The 23,547-nt window shown below is 40.0% G+C and overlaps 2 protein-coding genes across 2 annotated transcripts; one reads left to right on the plus strand and one right to left on the minus strand.

The window, feature by feature from the left end:
* Positions 1-17,268: 17,268 nt before the first annotated feature.
* On the minus strand, positions 17,269-19,355 carry foxi3b (forkhead box I3b). Its single transcript, XM_061685932.1, has 2 exons — positions 18,601-19,355; positions 17,269-18,496 (listed from the first exon to the last, which is right to left on the minus strand). The coding sequence occupies exons 1-2, from the start codon at positions 19,199-19,201 to the stop codon at positions 17,919-17,921; spliced, it is 1,179 nt and encodes a 392-aa protein (XP_061541916.1). The 5' UTR covers positions 19,202-19,355; the 3' UTR covers positions 17,269-17,918.
* Positions 19,356-19,923: 568 nt separating this feature from the next.
* Positions 19,924-20,782, plus strand: syce3 (synaptonemal complex central element protein 3). Its single transcript, XM_061686546.1, has 3 exons — positions 19,924-20,031; positions 20,280-20,385; positions 20,503-20,782. Exons 2-3 carry the CDS (start codon positions 20,280-20,282, stop codon positions 20,667-20,669), a joined length of 273 nt encoding a protein of 90 aa, XP_061542530.1. The 5' UTR covers positions 19,924-20,031; the 3' UTR covers positions 20,670-20,782.
* Positions 20,783-23,547: the final 2,765 nt, after the last annotated feature.

Genomic DNA, 23,547 nt, shown 5'->3' on the forward strand with positions numbered 1-23,547 from the left:
ATTGCACATCCTTCAACACTTTCCAGTTTGACTGTTCTCTCTCACTCTTATCATCACACACATTCTACTCTACTGGCTCTTAATCTCAGCACACCGTTCTGCTCCTCTTTACCCTAACAACCACCTCCTCCTGAACTTCTGATCTCATCTTATCCCCTCTAGCGCTCTTCATCTCTACATCTGCTCCCTTGTATCAGTGGCATCCTATGATTGTTTACATTTTAGCTGTGTCCATCTTTCTATACCACTTGTCCTCATGAGGGCCGCAAGTGAACTGGAACTTATCCCAGTTGACGTTGGGCAAGAGAAGGTGTGTGGTTTCCAATCAATCACAGGGCACGTATAGACTAACAAACATTCGCACGCTGAGTATTCAATGAATGAACAGGCGTGTGTTTGGAATATCAGGGGAAGCCGGAGTAGTCAGAGAAACCCCACACAAGCACAGGGAGAATGTGCAAACTCCACACAGGAGGGCCCGAGCTGATATTCGAACCAAGAACCTCACAACTGTGAGCCAGATGTGCTAACCACTTGGAACAATATGCCTTAAAAGATGCACACACAATTTCAGTTTCACTTGCAAACTTCAACAAATCCCACTGGAGTTTAGTTGAGCCAACATCAAAGCCTGCTTTTTTTGCTTTTTATTGGGCTTTTTGCAGCATATTGCAGATTCTGCAAAATATCAACATCAGCTTTACCAGAATATCTGTCAATAATCTACCTCTGCATTTTACACATTTCTGCCTACATATTATACCTACAAATTCTAAAAGAAGGATCAAGGGGTGTGAAGGGAAGAAGCTGCCTTGCATTCAAAGCAGTTTGTAGTTTTGAAACTCAAAATGTTGAAGTCTGATGTCATTTTTCATTTTAAACTAAGTCACTCTTCGTCACGTTAGTAGACAATATAATTTTTTCAGTAACTACTTTCCTGCTACTTTGCTGCCAATGTTGTTGTTATCCACAAGGTGAAAATGTGTCTCTTTTCATGTGAAATAGTACAGGGAAAATGCAATATTTGCAACAAAAAAAATGAACAATTTTCACTGTCAATGAAAGAGCCCCACCAATTGATGTACTTTCTTCATGGAAGCTCAGGTGTGTTTATTGTGGGCCTGGCTCCTGTTGACTCCCGTGTAACTGGAATCTTGGTTTTACTTTTACCATATAGATGCTACGGGGTCAATGTTGAAATGTTACTTGAAAAATTGCCTGTACAGTTCACAAGTAAGGTTTCATGAAAATGAGGGAAAAAAATTGAAATCTGAAACATGAGGTTGGAGCAGCTTGTGTTCAACCTTTTACTTATTGTTGATTATCTTCAGCTACAGCCCTCACTTTTCTTACTATTAAATTGTGGATAGATACATCTACAAGTAAACAATAGAATCCTGGTATAGGAACAAAGTGATGATGCTATCAATCCTCGAATAAACTACTCACAAGGTACCACACACTTTTTTTTTATTATTTTTTTATTTTTTTTGTGCTATGATCATCGAGCTGTAGCATTTGCACCTCTCGATGAGCACCTTGTTCTCCTCTGGCTCAGTAATTGTGCCACTAACTTCAAGAACACCATGGAGTCAGTATGTGGAAGAACGTTTTCACAGTGGACTGAGTGCTGGTCAATCGTTTCCTCTGCCTGTATCCCTATTGTCTCAAGCATTTTCAAATATGATGCTACCGGTTAATTTGTTGCATCCAACAGGCTGTCTTTTTCTCTCTTAACTCGTTTCTATGCAGTTTTATTTGACAAAGAGTATATGCACTTCTGATAAAGTTGATAATCGCTTTGGAATGAGAACAACTCAATGTGATTAACATACACTGTGAGAACCATGAGGAGAAAAGGAAAGCTGACGATGTGAGAGACAAATATATTTGTGAAGGGGATCTAAATGTTTGTGTTACAAGTTTCTTCCCGGTGAATAATTATGGTCTGAGCAGAGATGTCAGGCAGGTAGCTAAATCACTGTGCGTGTGCTTGCAAGTATATTTCCACTGATTATATTTTCTCCCTTTGGCATCTTTGTCAGAGTGTTTCATCGCCCCATATATCACTTGTTAGCCTATAACTTCTTCATCATGATATGATTTGTGGATTTCTCCTTGGTTTCCTTTTGGTACTTATATAGTCCTTAGTAATTTAATCTTTAATATGCCTCTATTGTAGGCGGCACGGTGGACAACTGGTTTAACACAGTCCTGAGGACTTGGGTTCAAATCCAGCCTCGCCTCAGTGGAGTTTACATTTTCTCCCCGTGCCTGTGTGTTTTTTCTCCAGTTACTCCGGCTTCCTCCCACTTCCCGAAAACATGCATGGTAGGTTAATTGAAGACTCTAAATTTCCCGTAGGTGTGAATGTGAGTGTCAATGATTGTTTGTTTATATGTGCCCTGCGATTGGCTGGCAACCAATTCAGGGTGTACCCCGCCTCTCGCCCGCAGTTAGCTGGGTTAGGCTCCAGCATAGCCGCGACCCTAGTGAGGATTAGCGGTGTAGAAAATTAATGGATGGATATGCCTCTATTCTAATTAGTGGTGCAATATAAATCGGACATCTCGGTGCAATTAAAGCGATCCCAAGGTGAATAGACCTTAATGAGTGGATTCAGACTTCATTTCATAATGGGAGATTTATACTGTACATTGGGGCGTAAAGACACCTTATTTCACAAATGATGCAGCACAGTAGATTCGTGGGCATCATTTGCTTCGCAGTCAGGAGTTCCTGGTTAGACTCTTCATCTCTGTGTTGCATTTGCATGCGCTCCCTGTGCTTATGTGGGTATTTTCTGGCTACTGCAGTTTACTCACGCATTCCAAAAAATATGTTTTTTTGCTTTACTGAAGGTGTGAATTTTAATGTGTCTATATGTGCCTTGAAGTTGACTGGTGACTAGTGCAGGGTGTATACCACCCCTACCCGAAGTCACTCAGGATTGATTCCAGTCACCCACGATCCTAATGAGGAGAAGCTGTATAGAAAATGGATGGATGGATGATACATTTAATGGTGTAACAGTCAGTTGTGATGCACTCTTTATCCATCATGTGAAGCTAATGCCATCTTACAGATGATAACTGGTGATGAACTTAAAGAGGGCACACTGATGAGGTTTCTATATTCATAACCGGCGAAACTGTGCGCATCCAAAAGAGGGATGTCTGCGCTGCTGTGGGAGTGATCACAGCTGACTTCGGTCATGTCCAATCAAAGCAGATCCTCACATTCCTTCAAATTCACCAAAATCCTTGTTGTACCAGCTGCACCAAATGTTAGACGTGGTCTGAGCAGGCGTAAGTTTAGACTGAATTTCTGCCACCAAATTATCACTCCGCTGGGCGCAACTCCAAGGACCCACCATCGCTGCCCTGGAAAGCCCAGCTTGGCGCACACTGGTCTGCCAAATTGGCAAACATGAGCAGTGAGTCTTGCGTGTGAAAATCAGGACATCCCGAAAATTGTGTCCTGAATGTTTGTCTGTGGTGTACCTTGATGTACTGTGTGTATATACAGTATTATGGAATATACAAGTCAAAAAGAACACTCAGAATGCAACTATTCCAACCTGAAAAATCAGAAAGATCAATGAACTGTTACAATCTAGTACCGTAATTGCTAAAAAGAGATAAGAGAATGTCATCAAATACTGTATTGTATTTATGCAAATATTTGACAGACAGACAATATATGCTTATGAACTAGTATTATTCCAAATGTGCATTGATGGTCAGATCTAGCTTACACTCCAGGTTTGAAGTCGCAATTTCTGTCTTTACATAGCAAATTTAGTTTAAATCAGATAAGATTTGACACAGCTGTTAGATTTAGGTAGTATTTTTGAGGAGTTTTCGTAAAACTTCAAACATTGAAGGCATAACAAGAAAATATGTATGGGAACAGAATAACATCAAAAACTGTAGCAAGTTCCAGACGAGGAAACAAACCTAGAATGGTTGTTTACTGTATTTTTTTAGTCCGTAAAAAGTGGTAGTTCACAGAGTCAAACACACTCACTCTTCCTGCATTCTCTGTGTGAATACTTTGGTCTATTTACATTCTCCCTCCATTTCTCTGTCTTTCTCTCATTTTGTGTGTGTGTGTGTGTGTGTGTGCATGTGTGTGTGTGTGTGTGTGTGTGTTTCAAGGATGAATGAGCACAGCACCAGACGATGGAAACGTTACTGCCCACGCACTGGCCCAGTGATTTGCCATCATATGACAAATGGAAATGTTATAGTACTGCACATTAGAGGGGCAGGGATAAATCTCTCTTGAATGAGCATGACGGCTACCATGTCCAGAAGTAACACGTACAGAATGAATTAATGTGATGTAGCTTTGTTCATTGGTTTGCTCTGAACAATTGTGTAGTCAGTTTATATTTTTATTTGGACAAAAACTAACCTGAAACAGTCATCCACTAAATCACATCAGCTCTGTATCCAAGTCTGTTTGCTGGGCAATTACCTTTTAACTTTTCATCATGTTGCAGAGTTTCTTGGGGAGTTTTTTTTATGCAGTCCGGCTGTATGATGGCAAAAACATTATTCTTCTACTGTTGCAATTTATTCTTAATTACCTTTATTTAACAACCATCATTAAATTTTTGTCTATCAGTGTCAGTCCTTTGTCATGCACTTGCAGGCACACTGTTAGCGGGCACACCCCTGCAGCCAGATCGGGCTGATTTTTTTCACTCATGTACTAGTCTTGAACTTGTCTACTAGTACTTGTCAGGTCATAGTGACAGTTTTAACAAATAGGACAAAAATAGATTTCTTTTTCTTTCTCTGAGGAAGGCTTCTGGATGAAAGGTGAAACAACTTCAAACAAGAACAAGTCCAGTTGCCTTGATTCATTCAACTTATTTTTCCACTGCAACTCGTGATTTTGGGCAAAGCTGATAAACTGTAGGTCATGTTAGCAGGCAAGTGACCACTGACCATGTGTCTTGACATCAAGTGTTGCGGTTTAAACAAAGATATGCCATAACTTTTGTCTGACATTGCAGTAAACCAATCATCTCTTAAAAATATTTGGGTGATTGATGGTGTCAACAAAATATTTACTATTTATATGTCATCCACGATTAAATGTGTGTATTAAATCATTAAAAAAATATATATATTCTTATGACATGAACTGGGCATTGTATGAAAGGGAGGACACATCTGTATCTCAAGGAGGCTCTTATTGTTGGACAAAGCACTTTAAAACTAGACCCTCTGGCCCCGTATGCAAAATACATTCTCTAACTACAGTACGTACTTTATGCTCACTCCTGTTGTGGATGATTTGCGCGACAGTGATCCGATATTAAATCACTCATTTACTGAAAGTCACTGTTTTCAGAAATATGGCCTGTAGAAAGATGAATCCTTATCTCCAGTGATGCTTGGTTAGATAAAACTGTTGCTGGTGCAATGAAAGAATGCAAAAATTGTTAGACAGCGTGAGTCAATGCTACAGGTAATTTGCCCTCATGAGAGATAATAATCTGTTCTAGGGCCAAACAAAATATTTTATTAACTGTACAGGGTATGTTTTAACATTGACATTGTAACAATATTAAAGGTGTTGCAAGTGAAAAATGTGTTAACCACTATTATTATAAAAACACTCCATACCATTGTTTTCATGACAACTGACTTGCATAGAAGCTAGCCAGTCAATCTGACGCTGGATTGAGCAGCTAACGTTAGTACTGTAGTCAACTCCACTGCCTTTACTTCACCTGAAGTATCTCTGATTATTAATCTCAATGGCTACAAATTGTCAACTACTACTCTATATTCTTAATTGTTTCTTCTCATGTTCTTTTTTAACAGTGCCAAAGCCACAAAAAGCAAAACATGAGGAGTTAATTCTGCTTTTGAGATTCTTTCTGATATCGTACTTTGTGGTCGGTTGAACGTCCGTGTCACTTTAGAGCAGGAGTGTCAAACTAATTTTTGTCATGGGCCACATTGCAGTTACGATTTCCCTCAGCGAACCCTGATGACAATGAAACCATCCATCCATCCATTTTCTGAGCCGCTTCTCCTCACTAGGATCGCGGGCGTGCTGGAGCCTATCCCAGCTATCATCGGGCAGGAGGTGGGGTACACCCTGAACTGGTTGCCAGCCAATCGCAGGGCACATACCAACAAACAACCATTCACACTCACATTCACACCTAGGGCCAATTTAGAGTCTCCAATTCATGCATGTTTTTGGGATGTGGGAGGAAACCGGAGTGCCCGGAGAAAACCCACGAAGGCACGGGGAGAACATGCAAACTCCACACAGGCGGGGCCGGGGATTGAACCCCACTCCTCAGAACTGTGAGGCTGACACTCTAACCAGTCGTCCACCGTGCCGCCAATGAAACCATATAAATGGTTAATCGCCTCATATCGTTCCATATACACAACAAATTGATGGATAACCAATTTTGAAGTCAGAAGTCAAGGATAATAAGTTTTTTAAGTTACTGTACATAAAAAGGGGCGGGGGGATTGGTAACAAAAAATGCTTGTAATATTTTAACATTATTTAACACATATGACAATTTGAAATTTTGGGACTGATTTTTGCCAGAATCATAGAAGTTGATGCATATGATTTGCTTTCGTGGGCCACATAAAATTCTGTGGTGGGCCAGATCTGACCCCTGTGCCTTGAGTTTGACACCTGTGCTCCAAAGGTGTGTTTTTGCAGCAAATGTTGGTTTGATTCTGAGTTGTACGGCTTTGGGGGCATTCAAATTTACCTTAAAATGCCGTCTCGTGGGTACATGTATTACCTATTTTGTGCTGTGTTCCCCCTCTGGTGCGCACACCTTAGCCTGACGGTGGAATTAGTGTGACACAAGTGCAGTAGATAATGTCAAAAAGTTTTTGGTTTTTTTTTATTAAGGGAATAGAAAACTTTTATTGTCATTATATGGTGTCTTTTGTGTTACTTATGCTGTTGTTCAATGGTTGTAGATTACCGCAATAATGATGGTGATTTCTGTTGACCTCCCTATGATGTTTCCCATTATTTAAGGGAGAGCAGAATATGGAGCAACAAAAATTGCCAACCGTTTGAATTTAGCCCAAGAGGAAACAGCACAGAAGCAAAAATACTCCTAGTGCCACAACAAAATGTGCACAGCAAAAATAAGGCTGTTTAAGCTGCAGGGTCGAAAGCTGGGGGGCTGAAAGGTTTCGGTTTATTGTCCAAACTTTACGTACACAGATTTACTATGGTTGTTTGCACAGCTGCCATGTCAATGAGTCTGGATTACTGTTAATTTACATTTATGTTAATGGCTTTAAGCCTGTAGCAATTGACATATATCTTACTTTGAGGGTTCACCTGTGGCCTCTCTGCAGAGTATTAAGGAGTCTACACACCACCCACCTGTTCTCATGGGCCTTGTGTATTTTCAGGTATGACTGAGAGCACCTGCCTCTCTGGCCATTAGTTAACATGGACTATTATTATACATGGCTGTTATTAGAACAGCTGGGAAAGCCTCCCGTTGGACCTAATTGTCCACAGTTGTAGTAAATGGGAAAGTTTACTTTTGATAAATGAAATTTATCAAACCCTTTCCCTAGCTTAAGTGTGGGACTGCCCCTTTGACTTCGAGCCCACCACTTAGGAATCAAAAGTTCAGCAGCGATTGGATGTGATTATCAACATCATCAATTACCATCAGTAATTCTGTCAACCTTGTGTGTTGGAATATTTCTAGTTCTTTTTTTTTTATATAATGAGAACACTATGCTCTCCATTTATGTTACTCTGCAGTCTACTAGTACTCAGTGAGACCTATTAAAAGTTGAATCACTAGCTTACTAACTGTGAGCTGGAGTTAATCACAATGTTAATAAACCTCACTCCCTGAATGATCACGAATGTCAAAGTCTATTGTTTAAATGTCCTCAATTACTGCCTCAATTAAAAACACAGCATTTTTTTTTCCCTCCAAGGAAAAAATCAACAGGATAAAGAAGCACGTTGGTCCTTTTTTCCCCATTCATGGTAATTGTCCACAGGTTCATATTCAACTCACATCTGATGGAGTAGTTTTTTTTTTTTTTTTTTCCAGCATTCACATCTAATCAAAGTGAGTGCAGTGTTCAGACTCTCACTGCTCCAGTCCGCTTTTATCAAGCCGCTGAAGTGTGAATCCATCAACTGGCCCGGTGGCTCCTGTGGGATCTTGCACAGTGTTAGTCATCTAAGCAGCCATAACTGTGGCAACAAACAGGGAAAAGGGACAAGTAATTGGCACAAGTTTATTATCAATGTATCTGCTTTATCTTCAGCTTATGTTGTCTCTTTTTGCAACTCTCGCTTTTTATAAAAATCCATCTACTGACCATTGTTTCAGCATCTCTGCTCTACCTGCCCCTAGAAAAAAGAGAAAAAAGTTGTGTCTCTCTACTTGAAATTCAGATGAGCAAAGTGTCAGGAGTGGTTATTGTCCAGAGCATCTCATTCATTCTTTAGGATGGAAGCAATGAGAACAGGGAATATGTTACCATGTCACGCTCGGATGGACTGCTGCTACTTGGGAGGAAAGTAATGGCCACGGTTGCCCTAACTGGCATTTCTATGGCATTAGAGAATTCTATTAGTCATTGTGGAAGAGGATAAATGTGATAGGAAATCCATAAGGCTGTCATAATGTCATATTATCTACATATTTTTTTAGGTTTATTATAGTAAATTGTGTTTCATCCAACTTTGTGACAAATGAAACATATAGTCTGTGAAAGAAGAACCCAAGATATATTGTGAATTTCTTTTTAATAAACATTTTCACGTTGTGCATTGGTGTATTTCAGAGACATGTATTTTTCAAATTCACATAGGAGGTATTATGGGCCACACAGGAAAGAAAAACAAATTACAAGAAAAAAACTAATTAATTATCGATTATTAGTAATAATCTTTTTAGTATGTCCCTCATACTTTACCTGTTTCCATCAGTTCAAAAAGTATGAAATTCATGAGAGATTGCTTATGAGTCATTTTGTGGAGTGATGTGATACTCGGGTATGTTAACAATCTGTTGCATAAATATTTATAAAAAATTCCTTTACATTAATAACTTGTACATTATCAATATCTTAAACATAGGTTATCGTCTCTCTATCAGACACTCAATAATGAAATTATACTTTCAAATTGACAATAAACATGTCACTTGGCATTTATCCATATGTGTGCTAATTAAATATGGGTTCATCAACAATAACTGAAAACTACTACTTGCAATATGTGTGGATTCAATGTTAAGCCAAAGGTGAAGCAGGTTTATTCCAAACTGTCCACTGGGAGCAATATTGCCCTCTCTGTTGAATGTGTCAGCATGAGAGGACAATTCGAAAGAGATCTGCTGGATTTGTGATAACTGTCGAGGGATTTTTCCTCCAGCAATTTCCAGACTAGATGCAGAGACTTCTCCACCCACACATATGCACATTAACATATTTGTCCTGCTTTTTTTATTTCTTATTTTTTGTATGCACCAGTTAATGTACTCTGCAATTGATGAAAAGCCCAGTGGAAAGAGTGTGGTTACGAGTCTGTCACAGTTGCTACTTTTATGTGTACTTTTATGTGTAATCATTTCTTAGGGTGTTATCGCTAAATAGTCAGTCATTGGATAACAGATGATGTAAGTCGTATGTCACTGTCCAAGCTCTTGTGGAGAGAGGCGTATTATGTTGTGACTCATGATGAATGGATGTTCACCTGAACAAATTAACATTCCCTTCCTTACTGCCACATCTGTGTGCATGATGCAAATTTATTGAGTGATGCATTATCCCATCTCCATGTGCGCCTGCTCTTTCTTTTGAGGAATATTCCAATCGCGCCTCGTTTTGGTCACTGATAGCCAAGCAATATGTTGTTTGATCAGATTATTGGTGATATACTGTTGGGGTCACCAACCTTTTTGAAACCGAGAGATACTTTTTTGGTATTTATTAAAGCGAAGGGCTACTCATTTGATACACACATCTGAAACAATAAAATTTCTCAAATTAACTTATTTATATTATTAATAATGATTACTAATATTAATTAATGAATAAGTTCAAGACAGTGTTAATGTTAATGTGACAATGTTAATAGTTCCTCACAATAATTATCAACAATGAATTAACAAGGTAGGAAACAGATAAATAGAAATATGCAACAAATAATTTCTATGAATCTCTGCAAATGTTTACATTTTAAAATGGTCATGACTACAAGATTCCTAGGAAATCACAATGTCCCATCTCTGGAAAGCTATTTTTAGAACAGACCCGCAGGTCTCTCATGTGGTCCTTGGAGGCTACCTGGTGCCTGTGGTCACCATGTTGGTGACCCCTGATATACTCTATTACGTACTTAGCAAACAGGTCAGGATTAGTTTTTCAGTTTACCATTGACTTACTGTACTTTAGCACTTTAATTGGGAGTTTAGTTCTGTAGGGAGGGAGATGCCTACATTGTTGTACTGTAACCACTGCAGCCTGTCCAAGCAGACTTAGAGCAAGGAGTGTGTTACCCTGTAGCATAGAATGATCACCTGTAAATACAGCTATAATGTTGCCACCTTGATGACTAAGCGGAATATTGGCCCCTTGGTGAACTTCAGAGCCCCAGCCTGTTATTGCATCTGCTAATTTGGGTTGTGAGCTGTACGAGTGTGAAATTGGAGTACAATAAGTCACATACCACCAAATGTGACTAGATGTTAACGTCATTCTTCTAACTCCTAATCCGGTGTGTGGTCTTGTTTAGCTCCTCAGGTGTCAACAGAATGACCCTTGTAGGTACATTTTGAGGCAGGAGGAGGCGCTGTTTCCTAAACAGATGCTAAGAATAATGTAATAATACAGAAGGGCATAAATGCAGGGGCAAAACCACTAATACATGATAATAACTACTAGCTTGGTGCGTTGGATTTTAGAATTCTTTTGTTCAGACATTTTCTTTTTCTGGTTAAGAGGAAATCACTTACCTTGCTGACAGTTTGGGCTGTCACTCAAGCCTTAGTCAGAGCTGCTGCTAGGCTGGAGTGACAGGCATAATTGTCAGAGTTCCTCTTAACCAGAAAAATAAATATTTGTCTGAACAAAAGAAATCTAAAAACCTATTAACAAGAAGAAGACAAGATGAACACCATAGACCTATTAGCTTGGTGTATACTTGGGCTTTGTGAGCTATGTTGTTAAAGACGATGCTGTTTCAGTCTGAATGTTGACAGCTTTACTTAGGTTCAACATGGCATACTAAATTGTGTATTAACAAGTATGTCAAGCAAAATAATCTACTCATACTCAACTGACAACTCTGTCCATCCACCCATCCATTTTCACGAGGGTTGCAGGCATGCTGGAGCCATCGGGCAGGAGGCGGGGTACACCCTGAACTGGTTGCCAGCCAATCGCAGTGCACATACAAAAAAACAACCATCCACACTCACATTCACACCTAGAGGCAATTTAGAGTCGTCAATTAACCTACCACGCATGTTTTTGGGATGTGGGAGGAAACCGGAGTGCCCGGAGAAAACCCACGCAGGCACGGGGAGAACATGCAAGCTCCACACAGGCGGGGCCAGGGATTGAACCTCGGTCCTTAGAACTGTGAGGCAGACGCTCTAACCAGTCTTCCACCGTGCCGCCTGACAACTCTGTATTATTGTCTATTTCACATTTGCACCATTTAATGGGCACAATAAATGTATTTGTTGCCTCAACCCATAATTAATGTTGTCATGAATGTCCTTGACTCATTTTATATAATTTTCCATTCTGTTCCCGAGCTCCAACAGACTACACATGTATACATGTTATATCCATCCATTTTCAACACCGCTTATCCTGGTTAGGGTTGCGGGACGCTGGAACCTATCCCAGCTGACTTGGGGCGAAAGGCGGACTACACCCTGAACTGGTCGCCAGTCAGTCGCAGGGCACATATAGACACGGACAACCATTCGCACTCACATTCACACCGTCACTGAGTGGGAACTGAACCCACGCTGCCTGCACCAAAGTCAGGCGAGTGTACCACTACACCATCCGTGGTATACATGTTGTATAGAAATGAAAACAATGCCAAGCCCACCAGTCAACCAACTGATAACCAATCATTCAAATGTCCCTCTAGACCAGAGAGAGAATGATGCGGAAAGCGTATATACATATGGTACATACTGGGGGGGACGGTGGACGACTGATTAGCACATCTGCCTCACAGTTCTGAGGACCAGGGTTCGAATCCCGGCCCCGCCTGTGTGGAGTTTGCATGTTCTCCCCGTGCTTGCATGGGTTTTCTCCGGGCACTCCGGTTTCCTTCCACATCCCAAAAAGCTGGAGTTTTTGGAGGGAACCTACGAGGTTTGTGCTTAAGACCACATTATTTGAGACCAAGACTTGCCCGAGACCAGAACTCATCGAGCCAAGATACGTGTCGAGACTGAGTCAAGACAACACTGAGACAAGCCGAGACCGAGACAAGCCGAGACCGTGACAAGACCATGACCATAAGAATCCATCTTAAAAACCATTACAAGGTTGAACAGTTAAAGAGCATTGTCTCTTTTTAATTATTATTTTTTTATTTTATTTTTTTATATATAAATAAATAACAGCCAAAAACACAGTGTCTGCAACTCTTTCAAAGCACAACATGCAAAAATCTCAAATCCATTTGTTTTCAACTAAACTAACGGAGATGATGAGAGGGCACACCACCCTTTTCTGAGGGACCATGACATTCAACATAATAACATCTTCATACATGTGTATACGTCTTATATAAAATAAATGATTTCCTATAATTGCAAATTAAAATATATATCGCTTATAATATATACTTGGTATTCAGCTTAGGTAGATTCCCACTTCTGTTGTTATTCTCTCTCCCTCCCACTCTCCAAAGCCCTCTTGATATCACTGTGTTTACAGCCTGTTGACATGGAAAATATTTTAGGGTGAAATAGTAATGATTCATCTATACACATCCTCTCTCTGTGCTCCTGTTTGTCTTTAAACTTAACTTTTCCACAAATCGTGTATATAAGCCATGTTTAGGAAGGAGAGAACACACACTACTGTACTCTACACGGTCTGACAGGGATGGATGTTACAAAGAGGACGCTGCATTTTTGTAACGTTGTCTGGAAAAATTACTGGAATTTGGCTCAACTGGACTATATTTGGGGATTAAGATCATTGGTTGTGTTTTATGGAATGTGTCAATTTAGTAGACCCTGTCGTGAGTGCTGTTATAGGAAAGTGTTTCTTGGATCCTTTTTTTTAAACTAAAAGATTATAGTTGGCTTCAAATCTATGCATTCAAATCCAAGATATGTTTGAGGACATTGGTCACACTTTACATTGACATTTAAAAGACACAATACTTGTCGACTAAGGGCAAGGTATTTGCTGCTTTCATCACCTGTGTACATGTGTCTGGAGTGTGTGTGGGTGTTTACACATAACAGTAAGCTGGTAAATCCTGGGCCCACTCCTGGAGCACTGAGCATGACCACATTTCTCCAGGCTTGACGTTCTCCGCTGCCGTTTACTAAACAGCCTTGATAGGGCATGGCTGTTTTAGTAAAAACAGGAGGTGCTTGTGTGTGTGTTTTGGGTTGATATGGTAACTAGGACATTTAGCCTTTTAATTCAGATAGTATTGAAGTGAAGAACTAACATCCCTCACATTATTTCAACAGACTCACTACTTGTCTGGTCTTACAATCGCCACCAAATATCATTTTAACGCTGCTAGAATGCAAGCTCATCCTGCAAATGCTTTGTTGATGCACTGCATCTCTGAGATAATCGCTCCTGTGTTAGTTTATGATATAAACATCTTGCACTACACACGCACACACGCACGTACACACACACACACACACAACACTTGTGTGGGCGAATTCCGTTAGTTCGACAGGTGTGTGAGAGACTGCCACGAGCCAGGCAGCAGGTGGGGGAGAGGATTTATTAGATTTTAATCGCATTACTGTATTGAACAAGAATTTAATTGCCTAAGCAGGCAGGGAAGGTGTGTGTGATGGATGCTGCATGGGATATGCCTCAGTCATAATGTCCCTAACAAATATGTCAAAGGATCATTTTGAATGCATATGCACACTAATTTGCATGTATGTTTCATACGTTTCGGGGCGATATGAATATTGTTTTGTCAAGGGAATTTCCCTAGTTCAAAATGAGTTTAAATCAAGGCAACTAGACAACCACTTTTTTTCAGTGAGTTTAAAGTACATTTTCTCACCTAGTCAAGTCAAGTTAAGTCAAGTTTATTTGTACAGACCTTAATCTCAAAAGAGTCTTAAAGGGCTTCACAGACCCACAGTTGGCAATGATTGACGACATTGTTTAATAAAAAAATAGTGCCTCCTTCTGACCTTCTCATCTCCATTCGTGGTGTGATTAACAGTTTTGCATTGATCATTTAATAGTACAAATGAGACATCAGGGAAGATCAACTGTATACCACAGGGTTCACCTGTCAGCTAAAGAAGAAGCTATGCAGTACAAACAAAAAAAAAGTTGAAAAAAAAATATTTAACTTTTGGAATGCGAAACAGGTTGATTGAAGACTGTAAATTGCCCTTACTTGTCAATGTGTATGCGAATGTTTTTTTGTTTATATGTGCTCTGCGATTTGCTGGCGCCCAGTTTAGGGTTACCCTGTCTCTCACCCGAAGATAGCTGGGATAGGCTCCAGCACGCCCGCGACCCTTGTGAGGATAAAGCGGTACAGAAAATGGATGGATGGATGGAATGGGAAACCATCATGTTTGGACAGTGATACCTTTTGATATTTGCCACACATCTGTTACTATCACTTCTCTTCACCTCCCATCTTGAAATAGACCTCTGAACACTGTCTAAGATTACAGGTGAAGAGGAATAATTTGCATATCAATTTGGCTCAGTCACAATCCCCCTTCTAAAGGACTGTAAGTGAGGTATGACATTTTGCATGATTGAATCTAAATTAATATACTAGTTGATTTATATTAATGAGACCTCATATCTCGCTCTGAAATCAGGACATAATGTAAATTCGATAATGTTGATCTTTTCACCTTCCAACCACACACAATCTACATTGTTATTTATGCCAGGTTGCTAAATTCTGGTTATCCAGAACTTTTTCTCTTCCTCTTTCTCTGTCTTCCCTTCTTAATTGAATTTGTTGTTTCTTTTTCATTCTGTTTTTAGTGTAAATGAATGTCATGCTGCCTGTGTTTCAGGGTAAATAAAGGCCTCAGGCGGAAATTTATCAATGGGTAATTTCCTGCATATTTATATATGTTTAGGACGGCCAATAAAGTTATACAATAGTATTGATGCGGGAAATTTTACGACAGTACCACATTTTTAAGTACAGTTAAAGTACATAGGAATTATTTTTGCTACATCATGATCCTGGTGAAATTGAACCAAAGTCAGTAAAGTTCATTTTAAATATATGAATAGCACCAATACAATCAAATAATATTAAAACCTCTCTAAATCCTTTTTTTTTTTTTTAATCTGTTTCTTGCTCTTTCAATGTTGGAGAAAAAACTACAACCCCAATTCCAATGAAGTTGGGACATTGTGTTAAACATAAATAAAAACAGAATACAATGATTTGCAAATCATGTTCAACCTATATTTAATTGAATACACTACAAAGACATGATATTTCATGTTCAAACTGATAAACTTGATTGTTTTTAGCAAATAATCATTAACTTCGAATTTTATGGCTGCAACACGTTCCAAAAAAGCTGGGACAGGGTCATGTTTACCACTGTGTTAGATCACCTTTTCTTTTCACAACATTCAATAAACGTTTGGGAACTGAGGACACTAATTGTTGAAGCTTTGTTGGTGGAATTATTTCCCATTCTTGCTTGATGTGCAGCTTCAGCTGTTCAATAGTCCAGGGTCTCCGTTGTCATATTTTACGCTTCATAATGCGCCACGCATTGGGAGACAGGTCTGGACTGCAGGCAGGCCAGTCGAGTACCCGCACTCTTTTACTACGAAGCCTCGCTGTTGTAACACATGCAGAAAGTGGTTTGGCATTGTCTTGCTGAAATAAGCAGGGGCGTCCATGAAAAAGACGTTGCTTGGATGGCAGCATATGTTTCTCCAAAACCTGTATGTACCTTTCAACATTAATGGTGCCTTCACAGATGTGTAAATTGCCCATGCCATTGGCACTAACACAGCCCCATACCATCACAGATGCTGGCTATTGAAGTTTGCGTCCATAACAGTCCGGATGGTTCTTTTCCTCTTTGGCCCGGAGGACACGACGTCCACAATTTCCAAAAACAATTTGAAATGTGGACTCGTCGGACCACAGATCACTTTTTCACTTTGCATCGGTCCATCTTAGATGAGCTCGGCCCAGAGAAGCTCGCGGCGTTTCTGGGTTTTGTTGATAAATGGATTTTGCTTTGCATAGTAGAGTTTCAAGTTGCACTTACGGATGTAGCACTGTACTGTATTTACCTCAACTTTCTCCGTCTTTTTTGCCCCCTATCCCAGCTTTTTTGGAACGTGTTGCAGCCATAAAATTCCAAGTTAATGATTATATGCTAAAAACAATAAAGTTGATCTGTTTGAACATTAAATATCTTGTCTTTGTAGTGTATTCAATTAAATATAGGTTGAACATGATTTGCAAATCATTGTATTCTGTTTTTATTTATGTTTAACACAACGTCCCAACTTCATTGGAATTGGGGTTGCACAATATACTGGTAACATTTAACATGATTCAGTTTGATAGCAATGATATGTGTAATCAGCAATCATTTCCCACTTCAGCATTGTTGACGTTTTTGACAGTTGATCTCTGGCAGTGAATCAAGCTGCATCCAGTCAGAGTCAGCAGTATGTACAGTATACAGAGACACTGTGACAGTGTTTAGTTGTTTAGTCAGGGGAGGAGGGACAGCATGAGAACGAGGATTTTTTTTAGTTTTATTTATCATTTCAGTAAATCCGTTAAACAATTTATCACACAAAGATCAGGTTTCACTGACCAGCTGCTCCAATTCAATTGGTCATTGTTGTCCCTGCAAGGACAGTTTTGTCACTATGTCTTTGTCTGTATTGTACTTTGTGGTTCTTGTTCTTTTTGTTTGTGTACTTATTTCTCAAGGTTTGATTTAACCTTGAGAAATAAGTACACAAACTGTTGATGTATTATTAAAAGAAAAAGTGCCAAATGCAGCGGTCAAGTGTTTTATTCATATCAAAAAGACAACATAACATTTACCTTACATAATGACTACATTAACAGGTGTAATAACCAGCAAATAATATAAAGGATTAAAATTAAAAGACATATGGACATATTTACAAACAACATGTATGCCACTCCTGAAAGACCATCAGCTCATTTAGGAGACAAAAGAAAACAAAACTGGTTAACATGAACATAATATGTAGACAAAGTTGTAAATTAACCGCTCATCGAAACTGCTGCCTGGACGATGTGTTTTTGTGATACCATCAGAGAATCACAGACAGTAGAGTGGAACAGACTGATGTCAGCAGATCAGATCTCAGATCAGTTAAGAATGACTAAGCTCTGATAGAAACCAGGGGATAAAAGCTGACTCTGAATTTGGTAGTTTCAGACAGTTTCAGCCCTTTGCTGCTGACTTGGCTGTTTCTGTGGGAATCTAAGGTTTTTTACTCTGTTGTCACACACTTTTGTGGCCTCAACTGTCTCTGTCAGCGCAAACATGCTTAGGGCGTGTGTGTGTGTGTGTGTGTGTATGCATTAGCTTCTCAGAATGACAACTAAACTGTTGCAGAAGAAAACTAAATCCATTGAAGAGTCTTATCAATACCATCAGTTTGATTAATGTTAAGTTAAACTTCAGTGCCCTCACGGTGATATATTATTCCTGTTGAGCCCAGCGGGGGAAAGAAGTGTCCACTGGACGCACTGTACTGGCTGAGGATGGGACTAGTGTACCCGAGCGAAGAGTGGGTGGGTGAAGAGGAGAGCACAGGGGGTGCTTGCACCTGCGGAAGCCACTCTCGGCCAACAGAGTTTGGGGAGTAGCTACTATAACTTGCAGGCTGTGAAAGCCTATGTGGCCCATCTATAGGGAGGTTGACCTGCAGGGGGCTGCTCAATCCATCGCCTCCCACATCAGTGGCTGATCCACTGGACACTCCAGACATCTCAGACAGGAAGCTGCTCAGACAAGGTGTAGCACCAGACGATGACGGTGAGGGAATTCTGTCCGGTGTCTGGGAGATGTTTAGGGAAGACTTGGCAGAGTGTTTGGGGCTGCCCCTCTCACTCTCACCTGACTCAGGAGCCCCTGAACTACCATCAACACCAGAGAGGGAGTCAGACTTCCTCTTCCTTTTGCGGCGGAAGTTTCCGTTGTCGAACATCTTTTCACAGTTTGGGTCTAAAGTCCAGTAGTTGCCCTTGCCTGTTAATTGAGATTTTGCAAAAATGTAAACAATACAGGATGTATAATATTAAAACATGTGTTTGAGAGAGACTTAAATGAAAGTGTGAGTCTAAAAATATTACCTGGGTCATCCTCATCTCTTGGTACCTTTTTGAAGCAGTCATTTAGTGATAGGTTGTGTCTGATGGAATTCTGCCATCCTGCTTTACTCTTATTGTAGAAAGGGAAGTTGTCGGCGACATACTGATATATCTGACTCAGGGTCAGCCGCCGGTCGGGTGCTCCGTGGATAGCCATGGCGATGAGAGCTGAGTAAGAATAAGGTGGCCTGACTAGCTTCATCAAGTCTTCTTGTGAGGGGAGGGAGAACCAGCTTAACTCCCCTCCTGGGCCCCCAGCTCCAGCTGGACCAAGGTAAGGTCTCTGCATGCCATAGTGCTGCGGGACAAAGGGAGGCCCGGGGTTCCCGGGTGGACCGTTGGTAGTTAGGTATGATGGCGTGTTGATCCCAGAGCCGTTGAACCAAAGGTAAGGGTTTGGAGACGGGGTGCTGAAGTCACCCAGCTCATAGGTGGTTGGTGTGGTGCGCTGAGGACTTGGCAGGGATGGTGGAGGGTAGTAGCAGTCACTGTACAAGCTGAGTTCAGGGGGCTCCTGGCCAAGGCTCGGGAACTGAGGACCACAACGTGGAGGAGACTGTTCCTGGGCCTCAAATGCAGACATTATCAAAGCTGTGTTTCTTCTTACCTCGAAGAGAGCCTCTTTAATGTCAGTTTTCTTGATTTCTCTATCAAAATCTTTCTCCGAGTTCTCTTTGTTCAAGCGTTGAAGGTAGAGAGTTGATCCAAACGATATGTGTTCTCTTTGCTTGTAAGCTTTGCCCTTGCTTTATGTTCAAATGTCACCTGTCATACCTGCTATATCCGTTTCCCTGGAAACGCCCCCACTCTTGTTTGATTGGTTCTCTCCTTAGGTGAGCAGCCCTTTTTTTGAGTAGGAGGGGGGGGGGTTGGGAGTTGGGGTGAGTATTGTTCAGTTCAGTCTATCTTCTTAAAACGTAGGCTTGTGACACTAAAATTTAATTCGAACATTTGCATTTTAGTTTTAGTATTATGCAAATTCTTAAATCTTTCATCTTTTCAAAAATGATATTCTGTTTTTACCAACACAATTAGGATTGATAATTTAGCTACATATTACTGTGATTGTAAACTTTATATTTCTATTTACTGTACATAAAAAGGGTAAAATATTGTCAATTTGTGATTTTGATATTAAGAGTAGTCTGTTTAAATAAGGTTCATTGCTACAACTAGGACAACATTGAGAAATAATATTTCATATTTTATTTGAATATATATTTTACACATTAGGCGATTATTATGAATAATATTAATACGTATTTTTATATTGGCATGTATTTTTTTCAAAATTGATGTCAATGTTATTCGATGGAATGTAATTTGAAGTGAGAACGTGCATTAGTTCGGCTCAAATTCAGTGTGTCCAGTTGCCAGACAGGTCGACTGCCTGACGTTAAAACTCCGCATAACGTAAGTCATTCAATATTTTGTCTTTTTTTTCCACTATAAGGTTAATATGAGCCTTTTATCTGGGAGCTGATGCGGTTGTTTTTCGTAATAGATGGTCGACAAGGCGAGGATATTGGTGAAGAAATGACCTAGCTAGAAACAGCATTATAAGCTAATGTTGGCTCATGACGTTATCGTCATGATTCAAAATGGCTGAAAGATGTGTAGCTGTCACAAGTTATTTGTGGACATGCCGATTTGTTCGGCAGATGGCCGACTCCACTTCGCCTCCTGGGCCCAAAACTCGCTCCGAAGACTCGTTGGAACTCAATGGGCATTTGGAAAGAATGACAGAAGACATGGAAAACATATCTGGTGCGTAACGTTTTGACTTTGACTTAAGTTACATTCAACTCTGGGACGTGTTGTCAAAGAGCTTCACTGGCCAAAGTATAGTAGGATTGAACTGCGGTTATGTCCACTTGTATGTAGCGCAGCTGACGTGGATGGCGTACGACATGGTGGCCCTGCGGACCAACCCCGAACTGTGGCGTTCCATGCAGCTTCTAGAGGAGGCTCATCACAAATGCTCGGTCGCAGTGGGAGGGGACCCATTGCAGGAACCCGCTCCCATTGACACGCCACGCACTCAAATGTGAAATTTCCAATCCATAAAAGGAGTACTGTGTTGTTAATTTGTTTCCAAGTACAAGATAAAATTCTGATCTGTACACTCAAATCAATCGTACTGCATGCATTTCGTTGTAATGTTTTTACTGTCAGTTACATATATTCAAAAGTCCAAATAAAAGCACATGTTCAGGTTAAGAGTGTCTTTGATTTATTATTACACGCACTAATCACATCATACTGATATTAATCGGATCTTTAGTAAGGTATTTTGAGTAATTTTACGTGATTTTCACTCGTTCTATTTTCAGATGAATTACACAGAGACAAGCGCAGAACTGTGTTCCTCACCCACATGGATTGATCTGGATTATATCCTACGAGGGTTGGAATCGCTGTCTAATTCCATGGATCTACTGGCATGTATGTGTCATTCTTTAAAATGTCAGTAAGCATCAATGATGCAATTGGGATCAGGATAACATGGATGATCAATGGTCAGCTATGTAAGTAGCCGCACTCAGAGGTGTCAGTGGCGCCGAGTTGTATTGTTTTACATGACAGCTGTCAGATTGTAACCCGCTGGTGGGTTCGATAGAAGTTAACTGAAGGATTACTCAAATGGTTTATCCATCAAGCAGGATGTGACTTGTTCTCTACCGAGGGGGACAGTTACAGTAATAAAAATATAGTGCACATCAGTAAAAATGTCTTTTCTCCTTAACAGCTGAAATCGAACGAACCAGAAGATTTGTTTAATCCCTAACTGATCCAAGAAGTTACATTTTCAAAGCATTCGTGTAGTTTTAGTTTGGAGTGGTGTAGAACTGCACTGAAGCGTTTCAAGAGTTACATATATTATAATATTTTGGTATCTTATTTTGCTTTATAAATGTAAACAATATTCAATGTGTGTCAATGAAAACCGAGCAGTGTTGGGCATAGAAAGGCAGAATTTTCTTGTATTTGATCTCAATAGATGATGCACGTGTCCTTTATGAGGCCGATGAGTAAATTAACCAACATTAGTGAATCAGTTTCTCAGCATGCACACATCTTTAACTGTCTGTGACACCCAAGTTGTTTACGGCTAAGATTGATTATCTTTGGAAATTCACAGGTTTTTTTTTCTCCTCTCTTTTTACACCTGCAGTGCAAACCCAGCTCAGGCAATGTGATCTGATCGTTTGTGTCAACCACCCTGACAAGCTGGGACACCTGAAAGTCCAGGAGGCACCGAAGCAGGCGCTGCGAGCTTCACCTGGAAACCATGTAAGAGAGCAGAGGTTATCACAGCATAACTCAACAAGTCAACTTAAAATCATGTACAAAAGCAGATACAGTTTTTCTTTTTTTTTAAATATTACTGAATACTGTTAAAAAATGCATAGATAGCAAAGACCTTTGTGGACGTCCTGACATTGATTAATGTTCTTTGGGGTAGTCACTATATGTATGGATAGATTTGCATATTGAAACACACATGCACATTTAAAAACTTGATGTTGGTGCAGGACAGAATCCTGCCAGATGCTGCAGACCTTAGTGTTTTCGGTGTACAGCGCATATGTGCGTCTGTGATGGGTAATTATTTCCTTTACCCTGGGGAATCTTAATACTAAAGTGCCCATGAAACGTTGACTTGGACCTAATGAGGCAGTGCTACACTCCTCTACAAGCATCAAACATTGCCTGTGGCGTCCATGCTTTTCAGTTTGCATTGAGTGAACGGACAACGTTTTTCTCCTGTAGATCATGGTTTCATGTTTTACTCTCCAGTTTTGTGTTTTTAGTCGTGCAGAGAGTTGAGTTGCTTTGGTTACCGATCTCCAAGCTGTAAAACTCGGCAAGGTTTATAGCAGAGATAGCAGTAAGCAAGTTGAGAAGCATCATTGTGTGGGAATACCTTGCACATGCACGCACACACGCACACACACAACTCTTTTTACATATATTTTTTATAACTTGGGTCTGTGTTTTCATGCAGCTGGAGACAGAAGGATGATGGCGTGAGGGGAAACAAACAGCCGCTTCTGCTTCATGTGTGTGTTTGTTCTTCATACCAGCTTGGGAGGCCAACCTTGAAACTACTATAAAACTAAGACACCAGGACTACATCAATTTATCAACTTGCCAGAGTTGGAAGAAGGTATAGTATTTAGGTATGAAACTGGGCTCTACTGTGGTATTCGTTTGAAAATACCGCCATCTGCTGTTCATTTTATGAAAATCCTTGGGTGCAGCTCGTTAAACTTATTTGCATTGTGACTTATCTGTGCAGAATGTTAGGAAATTGCCACATATTTGTTATAAAAGTTGCTCCCCTTGGTAATCTCCATACTAAGACATATACTATGCATTTGAATGGAGTATTTAATCTTAAACAAAAATCTTTAAAAAAAAAAAAAAAAAAGCATATAAATGACAATCAAGGTGTTAAATTCCAGCTTTTTGTATGGATTGATTCCAATGCACAATGTACTACCAATGCAGAAATAGTAGCTCAATATAATTTATTATTTGTGTGAGGAAGTTTAAGACTATTTGGAACATTTTCAAATGAGCTAGATTGACTTAAGGTTAAAAAATATAACTCCATTTTAAAAGTATATCATCAAACGTGTTCATTTTTTTGGTGGAAATTGATAGTTTCAAATGATGGCCAGCGATATACTTGTGGTGTAAATAATAAACTGTGCGAATATTAAATGAGCTGAAAGGGATGAACCTCTTTTTAGAGATGGAATTGACTGTTGGGAAACGTAAACTCTTCCATTACCAAGACAGTAATGGGCTTGATTTAGGAAATCTGTAGCCAAAAGTCTCGCACTGCCATCTTTTGGTCATAGTTGGTAATGTCCATTTCTTTAAACAACTCCACAATCTGCAGTGGGCTTTCTCTGTGTG

Source organism: Phycodurus eques, chromosome 9, assembly GCF_024500275.1.
Source record: "Phycodurus eques isolate BA_2022a chromosome 9, UOR_Pequ_1.1, whole genome shotgun sequence".
NCBI lineage: Eukaryota > Metazoa > Chordata > Actinopteri > Syngnathiformes > Syngnathidae > Phycodurus > Phycodurus eques.